Source organism: Mauremys mutica, chromosome 1 (assembly GCF_020497125.1).
Source record: "Mauremys mutica isolate MM-2020 ecotype Southern chromosome 1, ASM2049712v1, whole genome shotgun sequence".
NCBI classification, from domain to species: Eukaryota; Metazoa; Chordata; order Testudines; family Geoemydidae; genus Mauremys; species Mauremys mutica.
The window spans coordinates 165,009,609-165,026,817 of record NC_059072.1 but is presented as its reverse complement, the minus strand read 5'-3'; the positions used below and the strand labels follow the sequence as shown (position 1 = coordinate 165,026,817).

At 48.1% G+C, this 17,209-nt stretch overlaps 1 protein-coding gene across 1 annotated transcript in view; it reads left to right on the top strand.

Moving 5' to 3' along the window:
• LOC123361673 (cell cycle control protein 50C-like) overlaps positions 1–4,521 on the top strand; it is a 34,166-nt gene extending 29,645 nt beyond the window's left edge. Inside the window, exon 7 of the mRNA XM_045001738.1 lies at positions 4,278–4,521. Within this exon, the coding sequence (XP_044857673.1) occupies positions 4,278–4,299 (22 nt within the window). The 3' untranslated portion in view covers positions 4,300–4,521. The remainder of the gene's footprint in view (positions 1–4,277) is intronic.
• Positions 4,522–17,209: the final 12,688 nt, after the last annotated feature.

Genomic DNA, 17,209 nt, shown 5'->3' with positions numbered 1-17,209 from the left:
TTTGGCCACACACTTCTGAAACCTCAAACCATATTCAGGTTTTGACAGACTAATTTAAGCTTTTCAATTAAAAAAACAACAAATTTTGAAGGAAAGCGTATATTGCTCGTGATTTTTTTCTGCTTTTTAAAACCCCCTAGTTTTCGATCCAGAAAAAGTTTTGACGGAAAATATTTGTCCAACCCTTTTAATGAGCTTTAGTGCCTTTTAGCACTAGCTGATGCTGAGAACCAGTGATACCTTGTAAAGAAGTTTTCTCAAAACTGGGTTTGTGCCGAGATGCGGAAGGTTTATTTTTCCCAGGGCCGCCCGTGGTGGGGAGCAAGTGGGGCAATTTGCCGTGGGCCCCGCAAGGGCCCTCAGGAGAATATAGTACTGCAATTTTTTTTTAAATCGAAGGGGCCCCCAAAATTTCTTTGCCCCAGGCCCTCTGAATTCTCTGGGCGGCCCTGCCTAATCCTGGCAGATATTGATTAAAATCTTGCCATGCTCCTCTAAGTGTATTTGTAATTGGACTTGCTTCTTGCTAGGGGGGATTTTCAGACAGATGAACTGCATAAAACAGAGGGAAAAACAGAGAGAAGCATCACCATGTCTAAGAACTTGCACAATATTTGAAGACCATATATTGGTGTCTGTCTACCTCCTGCTGCCGGGAGACGCAGCTGGTATTTTAACGACACACTCACTCCACTTGTGCCTGACCTGAGATTCAGGAGGGCTAGCTCAGTGGTTTGAGCATTGGCCTGCTAAACCTAGTATTGTGAGTTCAATCTTTGAGGAGGCTATCTAGGGAATGGAGGTAAAATTCTGTCTGGGGATGGGTCCTGCTTTGAGCAGGGGGTTGGACTAGATACCTCCTGAGTTCCCTTCCAACCTTGCTATTCTATGAATTCTGTCCTCTTGTGTTGGCAGAACAAATAAACCCCACCTCCAATTACCCCTTACACAATCCATTTGAGTTCAAGTAAGAGAGATCTGTCTTGCAACAAGTTTTAACATTACGGGGCAAAGACTAAGATGAGTGGTCTATTTTTCTTTCAGTTCTAATACCTGAGGAAAGCTTCAAAATCCATTCTGTCGACCAAGAGAAAAGATTGCTTTTCTGTTCTCAAAGTGCTGATGCATTTGACCCCAAAATGTTGTCTTCATTTTCTCTCACAAAATAACTTGCAGTGAAATGGGACCAACTGCCTAAACTATCCTGAACGCTGCATGTCAGAGTTTGGGAATATCAGAATAGATCATCACATGGCGTCAGTTGTCACAGATCCATCAGCATCAGCAGAGCTACGGTGATTTATACCAACCAAGTGTCTGGTCCATTCTGCTGTACTGAGTTAGAAGGTGTCATACGCTGTGCAAATCAAGGTGAAAATAGTCTGTTTAAAATTACCTCTTGGTTTCACAGAATCTTGTTTAATGGAGGTTTTTTTCTTTTTTTTTCTAAAAATGTGTTTCATTTATTTGAATAGCAAACATTTTCATTTAAAATTTCCCAGAGTAAGTTTTGTGCTGGTGAAATATTCCCAGTCAACAGCCCTGGAGAGAGAAGATTGTGAATAAAGACAATACAGTATGGAATGGGCTTCCCCAGTGCACCATTCTCTGCCCCCATGGAAACTCTCATGGGTTCGGGGTGGATACACACCGATAAGAGAATGAAATCTCTCTTGCATAGTTGAGTTTTCTTCTTAGTTTGAAGCGGGAGAAGGAATAGGAACATCTGGACTCACCTAGCTTCCAAGGGAACCATCTTTCTTGATGCTGTTTGACCTGCAATTCATTGTGACCCTTTAGGTGGAGATCAGTGGGTATTCTCTAGGAAGCTGCTTCATGACTCTGCTAACGAACTATCTTCTGATAAGGACAGGCTGGTCCTCCCACTGTCTCGATTCACTCATGGTAAATTATAGAGATTTGTAGCTGTAGGTTGTACAGGATGATAAGATACTGCATGTGAGCACGGGAGAGAGGGAGATGTTTTACTTGGTATTCATTAGGGTCCTTTCTTTTGGAGGGGGAAGCTTTTCCAAACTCACTTGCTGCCTCTGCTTCCCCACTGAAGAACTCCAGTTTTAGGCTGTGCAAGAAGCCAGAGCAGGCACGAGGATTTCACCCATAGTTTTAATTCAGCTCCCGCTGCTTAACTGAGGAGATATGAATGAAGAGCAAAGTTAATATACAGTGAACGAGTGTGAACATAATCTTACTGATTTCAGAAGAATGCTGGTTATTGAACTTATCAGAGTTTATTCCTAGTTTGTGGTTTTAATTGATTTATTATAAATAGCATAGCTCCTGGCTTAGTTATGGAAAAATAGGTAGACAGGTAGACACTAGACAGACGGATGTTTTTCTGTTGGGATAGATAGACAGAGACATGGTTATCTCTGGGGTTAGATAGACAGAAGCACGTCATTAGATAGACACAGGAGAAAAGAAGGATGGTCCAGAGGTTATCGCACTCGACTAAGACTTGAGGGGTCTGAGTTTAAGTTCTGCCTCCACTGCAGACTTCCTTTGCGACCTTGAGCAAATCACTTATGGCCAGATTTTTTAAAGGGATTTCAGTTCCTAAATCCCATTGAAATCAGTGGGATTTATGTGGCCTAAATACCTTTAAAAAACCTGGGTTTAGTCTCCCTTTGCCTCAGTTTGTCACTTGTAATATGGAGGTAAGAGAAGGAGCGTTGTAAGCAAGAGACAAGAAGTGATTCTTCTGCCCTACTCCGCGCTGATTAGGCCTCAACTGGAGTCTAGTGTCCAGTTCTGGGCACCACTTTTCAGGAAAGATGTGGACCAATTGCAGAGAGTCCAGATAGGAGTGACAAAAACGTGAGTCCCATGTCTCCGTGTGGCTTCCAGAGCAGCAGCACATCCCCTATCTGCCTTCTATTCATAGGGAAAGCAAGGAGGCTCCACACGCTCTCCTTGCCCCAAACACCACCCCTGCAGCTCCCATTGGCTGGGAACCACAGCCAATGGGAGCTTCAGAGGCAGTGCCTGCAGACAGGGCAGTTTGCCCACCCCTGGGCTAAGGGCACACAGTGTTGGCAGTTACATGGCTCATGATGCTAACCCCCATCACTCCCTGGTTAAATCTTCAAACAAGCCCCTTCATGCTTCCTCCCATTCTGCCCCCCACACTCGGGAGGAGCTCCCTGTAAACATCAGCAAAACGACCTCCTCATCCCAGGGACTGTTTGACTCACTATTCCCTGTCCAGCAGGCTTGCCATCTCCTTGTGAACTTGCTGCCGCAATGGACCAGTTCTGTGGGATGCTTTGCTGGGTGCAGGTTGTGATCCCACAGTATTCATCTTAGGCAACTTTTGTGAGTCAGGCCTGGCCTGCTTGATAATACCTGCCAGTGACTTTGCAGCACAGCCATGACCTCTGTCTTTTCAGTTATGGTAACCTCTTCACACACCTCAATGCTCTCGAGTGGGATATCCCTATGGCATTCAGGCCTCAGATCAGGAACAGGGGCTGTCTTACAATCCTCTGCACAGAATAGCATCTTGACAACGGCTTCACTGTTGTGAAGCACTTTTAACCTGTTTATATGCACAGTCCGAGGTGCGTCCCTGCTGCGGGGCCTGTGTACATTGCAGGTAACAGCGTGACCCCTCCCTCCCTACCACCTCAGAAGGCCCCTCCCATCAGTTTTGCAAGTGGTACTTTTCCACAAGGAATAACACCAGCCGCAGATCCCCTGCATCAAACGATTGCTCACAAGGAGAGCAGAACTCCCTTTATCCCATCGAATTGGGACCAGGGCCAGATTGGTTAACCAAAACGTCGGATAATCGGATGAATGGGAACGTGCCAGGCTGCAGCGCCATCTAGGGACCATAGGAGAGATTGCCCACTTCTGGACCTGTGCGCGCTGGTTGTTGGGTTAATACCGAGAACCGGATATTGGAGGGTCAGATAAACAGGGTTCTACTGTATTGTGATCATCCCATTCTTTCCGAGCTGCTTGGCTTCTAGTGAGGCTTTGCGTCACTATTCCAATCATGGATTTAGGGAAACCTAATTTAGGCTCCTCCCTGTGAAAGGGGAAGGAAAAGTGAAGTGCTTCACTAAGATCAACCTGACCAGAATGAAATGGTTCCATTTTTTTGTTTCAAAAGGACATTTGGCTTGAGAAGTTTATTTTATTTTGGATGAGATTGTGCCTTTCCTGGTTTGTGCCACACAAGCAGACAAGTTAGAGAAAATATAAAATTCTCTTGCTGGACGTTCGCAAAGTCTCGCTAATTTGTTTCTTAGGAGCCAGAACAACAACACGTAAGAACCCAAAACTCAGAGGGAGAGAACGCAGGCTACTGCCTATAACAGAGAGGCACAACTCACTGCGGACCTGCTGACTGGCTGCTGCTACGCCCCAATTGTGTGCTGCCCTACCGAGCTCCCCAGCATGCAAGCACACCCGGGAACCCTGCCCAACATTTAAAGTTACAGTATTCAATTTTAATACAACCACAAATGCATCCGAAGAAGTGAGCTGCAGCTCACGAAAGCTCATGCTAAAATAAATTTGTTAGTCTTTAAGGTGCCACAAGTACTCCTGTTCTTTTTGCGGATACAGACTAACACGGCTGCTACTCTGAAACAAATGCACCAGAGCATCAACATTTTCTGTTTAACGAGGTCTCTCCTTTTTTGGAACCCTTGTTTCTAAACATGCCATGAAGGATTTGAATCAAATTTCAGCAACTAATTATCATGTGGATGGAATCATCATTAATGTGTATTCTGTGTAGTTATGTTGTTGGCTTCTTTAGGAAATTTGGGGAAACGGGAGCACTGGAAAAGCCTCCCCCACAAACACACACACACACCACACATTTGCTGCCCACTGGTGCTGCCTGAGCAGTAGCCTTGTGACATCAGAGAGAACCCACCACTCAGCACTCCCTCCCTCCGCTTCATTTTCATACTTGGGGAGAATGACTAGCACCCTGGCTACCATGGCAACAGCTACCTTTGACAGCTGGACTAGATCATCATCACAGACAGGAAGTTTGTAATGAAACAGAACCAGAGCTGGAGAACCGGGACAGCCCCTGCTGTGCTCAGTGGGGTTTGTGCTGCGGTACGGTGCGGTGTTCCTTCACAAAGGGCAGGTGTTTGCTACTGTCCTCAGTAAGGCCTAGGTGAAAACAAGATGCAAAATTCCAGCTCTTTTTCTTGGATATTGTTTCTCTGCTTCTTGCACATTCAGGGTTACAGCTGAGAACTTTCACTGACCCTGAAGTTGCATGAAATGAGTATTGTTTTAATGCAGTTTGATTTAATGACTTCCAATACTCTGATCAGCACAGCACTGAGTGGTGAAACAGGGATTTTCACCAAGCTAACAATGGCAATAAAATATAGACTGAACCAACGCATGAGTAAGAGCTTCGTTGTTTAAACAGCTTGTAGAGGTGCGGACTCATCTCCACGGCACCTCCTGCTGGTGACTTCTGGGAATTAGCTCATTCCAGCTCTGGAGCGCCCTCTGCAGGCCAGTGATCCGCCTGTCCTCTGGCCCCCGTGCCCCTCCCTGGACCCGGTGCCCCTTTAGCTGGGGTGCTGCCCCCTGGCAGTAACCCCTCAGTCTCAGGATCTCCCCTCCTTGGGGAACCTCCAACCCACTATTCCCACCTCGCATCAGTATATGGCTACTGCCAGTCATCGTCTAGCCCTGCGCCCTGGGGCAGGCTGCAGGATAAGCCACTCATCACTGGCAAGGAGGGTCTGGACCTGCTGCCTTGGCCTACCTCTGGGCTTCCCTCTGCAACCCCCAGGACCTGTTGGCCTTGTGCTAGGCCACAGCCTGGGGCTTTCCAGGCTGGAGCTCCCCAGCTCCTCTGCCTGTCTCCAGCCCTGCTCCACTCAGGTACCCTGTCTCTAGCTCCCTGCAGCCAGGCCCTTCTCCCTCGACAGACAGAGAGAGACTGATCCTTCCGGCTTCCCTGGCCTTCTTATAAGGCCCTGTCGCTCAGTTTGGGGCATGGCCCCCAGCTGCAGCTACTTCCCCCAGTCAGCCAGGGTTTTACCTTGCCCAGCCCAGCCCAGCCCTCTGCAGGGCTTTTCCAACCCCTTCCAGGCTGGAGCGGAGGGTCACCCCCTTACACAGCACAGAGATAAAAGATTTTCTTTCTATTAAAAAAACCCAAAGGAAATTAACAAACAAAAACCCTTCATTTAATGTTACTCACGTTTGCTTTCATCAATAAAATCATTAGGAAATACAAAGTCAAGGCTTTTAAACAGGATGAAAAGGTTACAAAGTGAAGCATTCTCAGGTTAGCAAATGTCCAAAGAAGTGTTGCCCTGGCACCCTCAATTCCGACCTCTTGTGCATTTGCAGGATGATGTAGACTTTAATGACATGATCCCATAGTATTTTTTTCCCACAGGACCCCTGCCTTATTCAGTGCACAGAGGTTTATGCTCTGGGGCTGTGTATTGAAGGAGTCTGTTGCCTGTAGGATCCCCGCCTCATTTCTTGCAGAGTTAACGTTGCACAGGCAATGCTTATTCTGGTATTTCCTAACTTGAGAGTACTCCACTTTCCAGCCTTTTAGTCCTCTGTGCATTTCCTAATGTTTATAGCTTGCTTTACTGAGGAGAACAGTCTCCATAACAAAGGGCTTGGTTATTTGTGTGTGTGTGATGTCTCCATTATTTATCTGGTCAGTGTCACTAGTGTGCGCTTTACAAGACAGAGAAAGTAAGGACACACCCTGATACAAAGCCCCTATGATCTAAGGAAGATGTAAGAACTAGGACGTTCTTTCTTTCTTCTGATGAATAGTCATTTATTTATTATGAATTATTATTATGATTAAAGAAAGGGTGGTGGGTTGGGGAACTTGTGTGGTGAGGAGGTTCTATGCAGAAGTTTCCATTGTTTGGCACATGCAGCTGATCTGAAGTGCCGCGCAGTGCTAGGTTTTGGGTAGCAAGCCCCCTCACAATGGCAACGAGCCTTTTCAGAACTCTGATGCAATCTTCCCTTCATGCTCATCATCTCTGGTGGCCTTTAACCTTAGGCTCATCTCAAGCTCTTTCCACCTATGGAATGCTCTCTGCTGATTTGCTGCCTTCTCGTGGCATGCCCCATTTCTAGCCAGATTTGTCCAGTCCTTTGTTCCTGTAGAACTCAGTGTGGCTGGAACATTAGACTGGAAGAGTTTGCAACAAAAACAGTATGCAGCATTCTGGGGTTTTGAGTACTGTGGCAGAGCTCTGACCTTGCTCCCGTGGGTCCTGTGCTTCTAGGCGGTTTATTGTAGCCTCAGTGGCTCACTGTGACCCTCCACGTAGCCCTTCTCTCTCTAGGGCCAGGGTTACAGTCTACTGAGCCCTTTTCATCATAGGCTTCAAGGAGGCTGGTGAGAGAACTCCCACAGTCTCTGTTCAGCCTCCTGTCCTGACAGGGACCTGACTTCCCCTTCCAGGAGCTGTTCCTGTAGTGGTGGGTTGGGGGGAACCCAGGCCCGCCCTCTACTCCGGGTTCCAGCCCAAGGACCCTAATGGTAGCAGTTGTTGGCAGCCAACCTTTCACTGCCAGAGTTGCTACATTTCCCTCGGCCACTTCCCCACAGCTCTCCTGCTTCTCCCTTCTTCACCCTTACCTTAGGGCTCCTTTAACGATGGTTTGGGAGTGTTTTCAGTAACCAGCCCTTCGGCCACACTTCCTCTCCTCTGGCTCCCTGACTCCCCTGGCTGACTGGAGTGAGCCCTTTTTATAGTATCAGCAGGGCCTTAATTAGAGTCAGGTGGTCACATTAGCTTAATGGCCTCACCTGACTCGTTACAGGTTAATTAGAGACAGGTGTTCTCATTAGCCTGGAGCAGCCCCTGCTCTGGTCAGTCAGGGAACAGAAAACTGTTAATCCAGTGGCCAGTATATCTGCCTTCTGCTATTCTGCTGTACCCAACTGCCCTGGGTCTATCACAGTACATAAGCCATGGCCTCTCCACTTTGTCACCATTGGGGATTTCACACCAGGAATGTGTTGGATGGAAACTTCTATTTTCATTGTCTTTTGGGGAACATGAAGTTTTTCACTTGCTGTGGCCCATGCAGTACAAGGAAGTCCCTCAGGCTACTGCTCAAGTGGGTCCACAGTCCTGGATCATCTAGATTTAAGGAACTAAACTCAGCAGCAGCTGTTTCTTGTGCCTCCACCACACTCTTCTCTGATCTACACTTTTCTTCAGGAATGTGCATGGTTACATCCATTTGAGATGGAGATATGGATGCTGCAGTAGCTGCCAGGTCTCCTGCACTCTGACTACCTGGAAGATCAGGCATCTCCTCACCACTCCCATCCTCACTGGGGCCGGAAGGCTCCCCGTGAACATTTGTGTCTATGTATCTCAGGAGAGCTCCTTCCTGCTTAGACAGAAAAGCTTCCTTTGCTTTCTTTCTTTTTCTGAATGCTGCCTCAGGGGGGCGTTTTCTTCTTTCACTCATGACTGCTGTTCTGTGCCAGCTAGAGTGGCAGGGGACAAATAAGCAGGCTGGTAGCAGGGTCTGAATGAGGATATCAGCGTCTTAAGGGACTACTCGGCTCCTACTACTTCAGTTGACTGCCTGTTCTCCTCAAGCGGGTTCAGGGAAGCAGCAGGAAATAGGAAGCTCCCTGAGAAGCTGGTGTTAATCAGTCCATGCTCCTGGGGGTGCTCGAGAGGTACATTAGAGGCTCCTCCTCCTCTCTGTCCCTGCAGCTGCTGTTGCTTTCTGTTATTCCCTCTCCCCTTTTCTCCTGCCTGCCTGTTATGTCTCTTGTGCCCCCTTCCTCCAGCACAGCACTCCACCAGCTCTGTGCATCTACAGCAGAGAGAAAACATATGCACCAGCACCAGACACAATTTTCTACGCTCTGGGTCCTAATGGTGCCCTGCCACAGTCTGACACCTGCGGCAGCCGCCTCAGTTCGCCTCATGGTAAGGCCAGCCCTGTCCTGTTGGCACGAGGAACCTAACTCCCATTGAGGTCAGCCAGGGAGGCTGGATGTGCACATTGCAGGAAATAGACGGTCAGGGCAGCAAAATCCACTGAAAAAAACGCGTCTTGCTAATTGCAACCCAGGCTCTCCCTGTGTGGCTCTTCGTCCTGCCTCTGCTGAATGGAGCATGAGCAGAGCTTTCTGAGACAGCTGCTGCGGCTGTGGCCAGCCAGCGAAATGCGTTTCCCATCGTCTCTCTTCTGGCTGTGGATGTTTGACTGCAGCAGCCCCGCAGAGGTCCCGGCCTCGCTCTCTAATGTCCATTCTCCTCTTGCTTTCATGGCGCTTCTTGGACCATGGAGTAGCCTCATGAAAACATCCCAGCTGTGGGCACAGGCACCAGCACCGATTCCCCAAGCCAAAGTCCCCTTTGCAATCCAGGGAACCAGCCTGGGTTGTCTGGAGCGCAGGGTGTGGCCCATGGTGACTGCAGACACTGCCCCTGCTGCACAGCGACTCCTGGGACCCCTCTAGCCCATCAGCACTCAGCTCTCCCGCATTCTGCTGAGCGGCTGAGATCTGGGGGAACAAAAACCCTTTGTGAGAGACGGAAAATCTCCTCCCAGGAACACTCTGTCAATGGCTGCCAGACACCGTCCCTGTGAAACTTCAAATGTGCAGCCCCTTGGATTCCCACAGGGGAGATCTCAGCTCATTCATTTGTCACCCGTGGCCGCAGTCTCTGACAGGGGGAATGTAGAGGGTTTTTTTGCCAATGGTCCCTTCTGCAGCGCCCATAACGGGAGGAGGTTTGGCCTTGTGATGTGAGGCCTGAGTCTGAGAATCAGGGCTCCTGGGATCTGGGGCTCTGGAATGCGGTGTGGTCTAGTGGGTGGAGCTGGATTTGTTGACAGTGAATGAGAGGGGCTTGTGCTGAAGGACCCTGGGTCAATCCCCACCAATTCCTGTGATGTCTACATGTGGCCATGATTTTACTTACCTCTCAATGTAGGTTATTTAGCCCATTCCTGGACACACGTGTTACATCTGCTGCTGGCCACCCCTGAGATGTAGGTCCTTCATCCACACAAGGACATGGCACATCAAAGTCAATCCAGCAGCTCCCATCCGGTCTTCACCTCCGCAATGGACGGTGAGCTCTAACCTGACCAGAGAAAGACAGGGTGGTGTTCTTCAGGGGAATATGCTGGAGCTCCTGCATCCCCTGCTCCACCTCACATCCCGACATGCTAAGGGTTTTCCAAAGATAAACAAAGCAGCTGAGATGAGGTCAGTGTGGGTGGATTTACTGAGCAGACTGGTTCTAATGGAAGAACAGATTTCTTCCCTGCTCTAGGGAGATTCCCATAGGAAAAGTCTTGGATGGTTGGGGTGGAGGCAATGCAAACCCTCAGCCCCTTGAATGGCAGGAAATCAGGACTCGAGGAGTTAAGGGGTGTCTCTGTCCTGCTGGAGGGAGCAGATCTGGAGACCAGGAAGAGCACTAGTGGCATTGAGGAAAGCCAGTGACTTCTACCTGTGAAGGTGACTGAAGCTTCTGGCAGACACTAGAGTCCCGGATCCTTACACCTCCTTTGGGGATCCCTTTCCTAGGAATAAAATAAGGACACCACACAGAGAATGACATTTGAATCCCAGGTCTGGGATCCAGGGAAAAGGGATGATCTCAGCCAGGCTATGTACCAGGAACCTGATTTTTGTCCCAAGAGCCACAATTACCCAGAGGAGGTTTTCTTCCCCATTTGCTTTCAGGTTATTTACTCACAGGATTCATTTGTCTGCTTTGCCGGGTCTCCACTCTCTGCAGCTGTTCATTGGTTTTAGTAATAGTCTTTCAGTTTTTGCTTCTGTTTCCATTTCTTACAGTGTAGCATCTGCTCAGCACTTTTAAAAAAAATAAAACAATTCAAAACAAAATCCTGATCCTATATTGAAGAGGAAGGTTCCTGAGAATTTGGCTGCAGAACTTTAGTGTCTGCATATTTCAGTCCCTATTATTTATTCAGGTGCAGGTCTGATGCAATCTGTGCCCCCAAGAATGCCCATATGATGCAGGGGGGGCCTTAGAATACCTGTTAAAAGAGAAGAAGAGAGTAGATTAAAAGGTGGGGAAATCAACCAATGCATCAGCCCTTCTCTGCATCATTAAAGCACCAGGCATGGGAGCAAAACAGGTTAAAAATCCCCATGGTTCTTTCCCACTAGACAGACGTCCAGAAAGAAAAAGGCCTTCAGCCAATTATTTCCTTACACTCGGAAGGGGTGAAATTCAGCCCTGTGCAGACAGCCAGGGCAAGGTCTGTGCATCACAGCGGGGTTAAGTGGCACTTCACTGCCCAGGTGCTGGGAGACTTCGGTGGCAGATTTCCTCCTGGATTGGAACAGCCGGCTGGAATCCTGTGAGGTACAGAGCAGAGAGAGGTTTGGGCCACAAGGTTCACCTCAGAGGCTGAGCTTCTGCAGACTTTTGGGATGTTCCCATCTGAGGAGGAGGATTTTGGCCAGCCCCAGCTCAGAGCTTTCAGTCACTTCAACCAGTGATTCTCTGGCACAGTTGATCTAAAGCAGCTGAACTTTTCAGGCCTTGCCCCCATCTCCGACCCCCCTCCCACCTCACATTGCCCCCTAACAGCCCTCTCCCTTCTCTCGATCCCTGCCAAGCCCAAATACAGAGCCTAGCCCACGCTCCTCCTCTCTTAGGTGGTGAAGGAGTCCAGGTTTCCTCTCCGCAGCCTTCCCACGATTTCTAAACCATGTGTCCTTGGTAAGAGATGGCCTCATCTGTCCGGTGCTGGGACTTATGGGGTAATGGTGCTGCACTCTGATTGGCAGAGGGCCTTGGGAGGAGTTCTTAGTGGGGTCATACGGCCCACTTCCGGACGGGTCACCCTGCCCCGGAATTCACACGACCCTCCCCTACCTTTGAGAGGCTGATCCCTGTGCCCTTTACCCAGCTCCTGGAGAAATCATGGCTCCTCAGGACAACCTGGGAGTGGATGGTTCCAACCTCTGCGTGGGGTGCGTGGTTTTCCGTCTAAGCATCACTGAGAGCCAGCACGTCTCGATTTCACAGGATGAGTGAAGTCTAGGAAGCGCTGCTCTTCTTGAGGAATTCCAACTTCGCCCCATTTATGAATGGCTTCCACTTTATTTGGATCAATGGTAACATCTTCTGGGGAGAGGATGTACCCCAAAAACTCTGTGGAGAGTTGGCTGGAGGTTCCGCTTTTCCAATTCTGCGTTGAGACCATGCTGCCGAAACCTCTCCAGGTTCGGATGTGCTGCGCGTGCTGCTCTGGGTTCTCCAAAAAGAGATGTCTGTCACCCGAATAGATGACACTGTCCCCAAATACATCACTGATTAAGTGTTTCAAGGTCAGGGGACCGTTAGTTAGCTCAACTAGCATATCAGACCGTTAAAATGTCCATTGTGTGTTTTGAAATCTGTCTTCCATTTGTCCCTTGCCCAAACGAGCGTTAGATTGGAAATCCTTGCAGATGAAGGTTGATGAAAACCTTTGCAGATTTCCTGTGAGCCAACAATTGTGGGATTCACAGCAGAGGGTAATGGTTTCAAATGATCACTTTGTTCAGGAGCTGATGGTCTAAAGAGAGGCGTTGCAGAGTCCCCCATTTCTTCTTCCCAAAAAGGGCCTGCTCTTAGGACTGGTTTTCATGACTGTACGCAGGGAGATCCAATAATTCTGGTCCCAACAATGCGTAAATACAGGGAAAAGCAACTTTCAGCCAAGGTGGTAGGTCAACAGGGCAGTCATAGTCTTGGTCCAGAGGTAACGAGTCCGCATTTCTTTCCATGGTATCCATGTAATCCTGGTATTTATCAGAACGCCACCATTAATCAAACCCTAACCCCTCTCCTTGACCCTCCCAAGCCCTACCCATTGACCCCTTAGTCCCTCCCACCTGTCACCGGAAGTCCCGCCCCATGGGGGGTTTTAACTCCGGGGTCAAGGTGGCCACATGACTGGAAGCAAGGTGTGTCATGTGACCCCTCTAAGAACTCCCCCACCACTCTCTACCAATCAGGATGGGTTTCATCCCAGAAGGACCACCCTGAGAGGAGATTTGACCAGTCAGGGTGAGTTCCGAGGTGGGGTGACCCATCCAGAAGTGGGTCGTGTGACCCCTCTAAGAACTCCTCCCACCGCCATCTACCAATTAGGATGGGTTTGACCCGATAGGACTGCCCTAAGAGGAGATTTTGACCAATCAGGGAGAATTCCGGGGCAGGGTGACCCGTCCGGAAGTGGGCCGTATGACCCCACTAAGAACTCCTCCCAAGGCCCTCTGCCAATCAGAGTGCAGCACCATTACCCCATAAGTCCCAGCACCGGACAGATGAGGCCATCTCTTACCAAGGACACATGGTTTAGAAATCGTGGGAAGGCTGCGGAGAGGAAACCTGGACTCCTTCACCACCCCCATGAGAACTTCAGACTCTGTCTTAGCCCCGAGGGTCTTTGACCATCCGCGGAGAAAGCGCTACATCAGCGACAGTGCCAAGGAGGAGGAGGGAGCGACTGAGGGGGAGCCCTTCGGCCCAGCCATTGATGGATAAACTGGAACCAGAACCCCAAACCCAACTGCTTGTGAGACACCCCAATGAGCATGGTGGCCTCTCTTTGTCCACCCCCTTAGAGGTGGAGTGCGATTGAGGCTCAGGGGTGTCACCGGTGGAGAAGGTGAACAGAAAAGACGTCACACAGGTAAATGAATGGTTAAGAAGCAATCGCTTCTTAATGGATAAGGAACCGGGGGTTGTGTAAATCTAAAAACAAGCAGTGGGCTGCTTACACTGTTTCTGTTATGAAAATCAACAGCTCAATGATGCCTTCCTACATGGCCTGGAAACCCTGGACAGCGTTGCATGAAGCAGGGAAGATAACCGGGCCCACCTTGGTTTTGCTCAATGCCGATACAAATTGTTGAAGAGGACTCTGAGGATGATGGCCATGAGGGGTTTCGGAGGAGGCTTGGCATAGAACTAACTGGGCCAGTGCCACGTCGTGAGCGTAAAAAAGTCATGCGGACTATTGTATGTGTTGCTGTTTATGCTGCCCTTAAGCACTGCCTGAGGGAAAAGCTTTGTGAAGATTGCGAGGGCCGTGTCATAGATTTGCCAGGCCAACGGCCCATGACTGGGTGATTTGGTCTTTAGTGGATATAAACCACAAGCTCTGGGGCCTATGTGCTGAGCTGGGTTTGGAAAGATGATTAAACACCGTTATTGCCAGAGGTTCTGCTGTGCAATGTCTGTGCCTAAGCCAAGAACATTCAGCGCAAGGGGGGACCTTGATCAATGCTGTGCAATTGAGTGGAGCCCCTGACTGTGTTTTAAAGAAAATAACCTGCTTACAGCTGGAGTGGAAAAATTGCAGGCACCTTCTGGTTCATTTTCTTTAAAACACAGTCAGGGTCTCCACTCACTTGCACAGCATTTCTCCAGTTATGGCAATCATGTGAACAAGGACGTGTGTATCACGAATTGGTTTTTTGCTATAAAACCTGTTGAAAAATCTCTATTCAGGGGGATGACAGTTCGCTGCGCCCCCCTCCCCCGCATGCTCGTAATAAAGGGGCCACGGGCGATTCTGAACCAAACACAACGCGGGGTCGTTTTTCCACGACACGGCGTGATATTGGCCATCTAGTCCGCACAAAAAGTTACAGATCCCTGCTTAAGGAAAAGACTTTTTGTAAGAAATCTAAAAGGATTCAGCTAGAGAATGGTGAGGGGACAAACACATGATAGAAAACTTGGTAGCTGTAAATTTAAATAACAAACCCTATTGAAAAGGGCTTTGTGACTATCCGTGTTTCTGTTCCAAGGCCTTTGGCCCTTAAATGAGCTAAAAGTTTTAATGAAGCATCTTGGCTTGGTTTCAAGGAGCTGTATGTCTTTTAAATCAAAAATCAATTGTGTGTGAGAACCTAGCGCTTGGGGGTTTTGTGTGTCAAAGTGACCCATTTACAGCAAAAAGCTGAAATGTATGTTGTGGGTGGGGGGGGGGGAATCCTAAGAAATGTGCTTACAGTAAAACAAACAGGCTGTTCAGACCTGTGTTTGAGTACAATAGAGTTGACTTATCCTGTTGAACTGAGTGGGTTTAACCCCCCCCCCACACACACACACTGAATAGCCAGGGTGACTGCGATTACTTACGCTTGGTGCCATAGGGTTAAATTTGATGTGGGTGGGTGGGTGGTTGTGGATGGTGAGTTCTGATTAATATGAAATGAAATAAAACCTCAGGAATTCACAGATGCTATTGGACAGTTTTAATATGACCCCAGGAGTTGGTGGAACACTATTGGACAGATTAAATATGGCCCTGGAGTTGGTCGAATGCTCTGGGTCGTTCTTTCTAGAAAACACCCCCACCCCAAACTTTAAGCATGAAAGAAACATGTTTAAAAAAAAAAACTCAAGCCCCAAGACATTCATTGATCTCTGCAAAGGGCCCCCCGCTTGGAAATGGGGACTGTTCAATACTCTAAGAAGGCCCCACAGAAACATTTATTTTAACTTACAAGAAAAAAGAAAAAAAAGAAGCCCTGTTGTGCAGACAGCTTGGTCCCCCCACCCCAGATCACCACAGGGGGTGCTGCGGGAGGGGTGCCTAAAGTCCTTAAGAATCTATTAGTTCAGAGCTGTGGGGATTAAACTAAGCTGCTAGCTACTATGCTGAAGTCTGTTTGAAACAATGGGCTAAGATGGTATAAAAACCTCAGGTCTGTTGGAGACTGTTCTTTTCAACAGAAACTTTCTTCAAAAGCTGCTGGACGGCAGACAGAGGTACGGCTGGCTGGCTTCAACTCTGAAACTATATATTGTATAATGCCACTCTTTGCCCAGGCTGTCTTAGGAAAATAGTGGTGCCTATCTTCATTGCAGCGTGATCTGCTTAGCATGGACCCAGTAACTTTAAGCTGCAGTTCACCACCCGGCCAAGGTAAAAACCATTTTAACTATAGTTGTGCTTAATATTGTTTTTAAAACCTTTAGTTATTACACAGTTTGTATAGGGATTTGGTGGTAATAGTCACTAACATTTTTGCTTGTTCTTTAACCTGAAGGCCCAAACACACATGGTGGGAACAGGACAAGCATGTGCCTGCAACACTGGATCCCTTAGTGAAAGGGAACTTTTTTGCAACAGGCTTTTAAAAGCATGGCGGGGAGGGGTGTTATTGAAAAGTATATGGAGGCAAACTTGGTTTGGTGTGTTTCTAAAGCTGCTGATTTGTGTGTGCGAGGGGTCTGGGCAAGGCATAGGTGTAGGGTGTAAAAGTACTTGGTTTGTTTCAAACCAACAGGGGTTTTTTCCTGTGCAAAATGTGGTTTAAATTGGATTTTAAAAGCAGTTTGGTTTTTATTCTGCAAAATGAGATGTATTTTAAAAAAATGTTTTTGAGGTTTTTGTTGTTTGTTTGTTTGTTTGTTGTTTTTTGGTTTATGTTTTAAGTGGTAGAAATAAACTCAAAACCTGTTTGTCGCACAGCCTGAACTGGATGATTTGCTTTAAAGCTGTGACTTGTTAAACAGAAAAAAACCCCTAACGAATAATTAGTTTTGAAGTTTACAAGAGGGTTTCCTGTGTTTTATAATAATGCTGTTTGCTCCACAGTACGGTGGAAACATGAGAGATCGCTAGAGCAGAGGGAAAACAAGCTCAGAAGAAAAGGGAACGAGACAGCTGAAAGGGAAAATTCACCAGCATCAGTGACTGATGGATGGATGAAGCCCAGTAAATATATTTTGCTTATTGGTTGGGTTGTTCTATGAGGTTTTGTATTTGAAGTGAATACATACATGAATGCGGGTGAGAAAGATGGTAAAGTTCAGTTTTGTAAAATGGTTCCCCCCACCCCCCATAGGCCTGGGCAACTTTTCTGACAATGCTTAGTCAGCGCTACAAGGACACCTCCTCCAGAACCGCCAAAGAGCCAGGAATCTGCTTGGAGACCTTTAACAACGCAAAACAGCACAAGAGCGCAGATGAAGCACCCGGGCAGTCCCAACCTCATATCCGTCAAACCCAAGGGCAAAACAAGACTCTGGTAAACAACAGCCACAACTCCAGTCCCTCAGCAGCCACTGCCACAGCAAAGCCTGAATAAACACCCACATTCACAAACCCGGAGTTTGCACTCGAGGGGCTCTGAACGTGCGCACAACCACACACATTCACAAACCCGGAGCATGCGCTC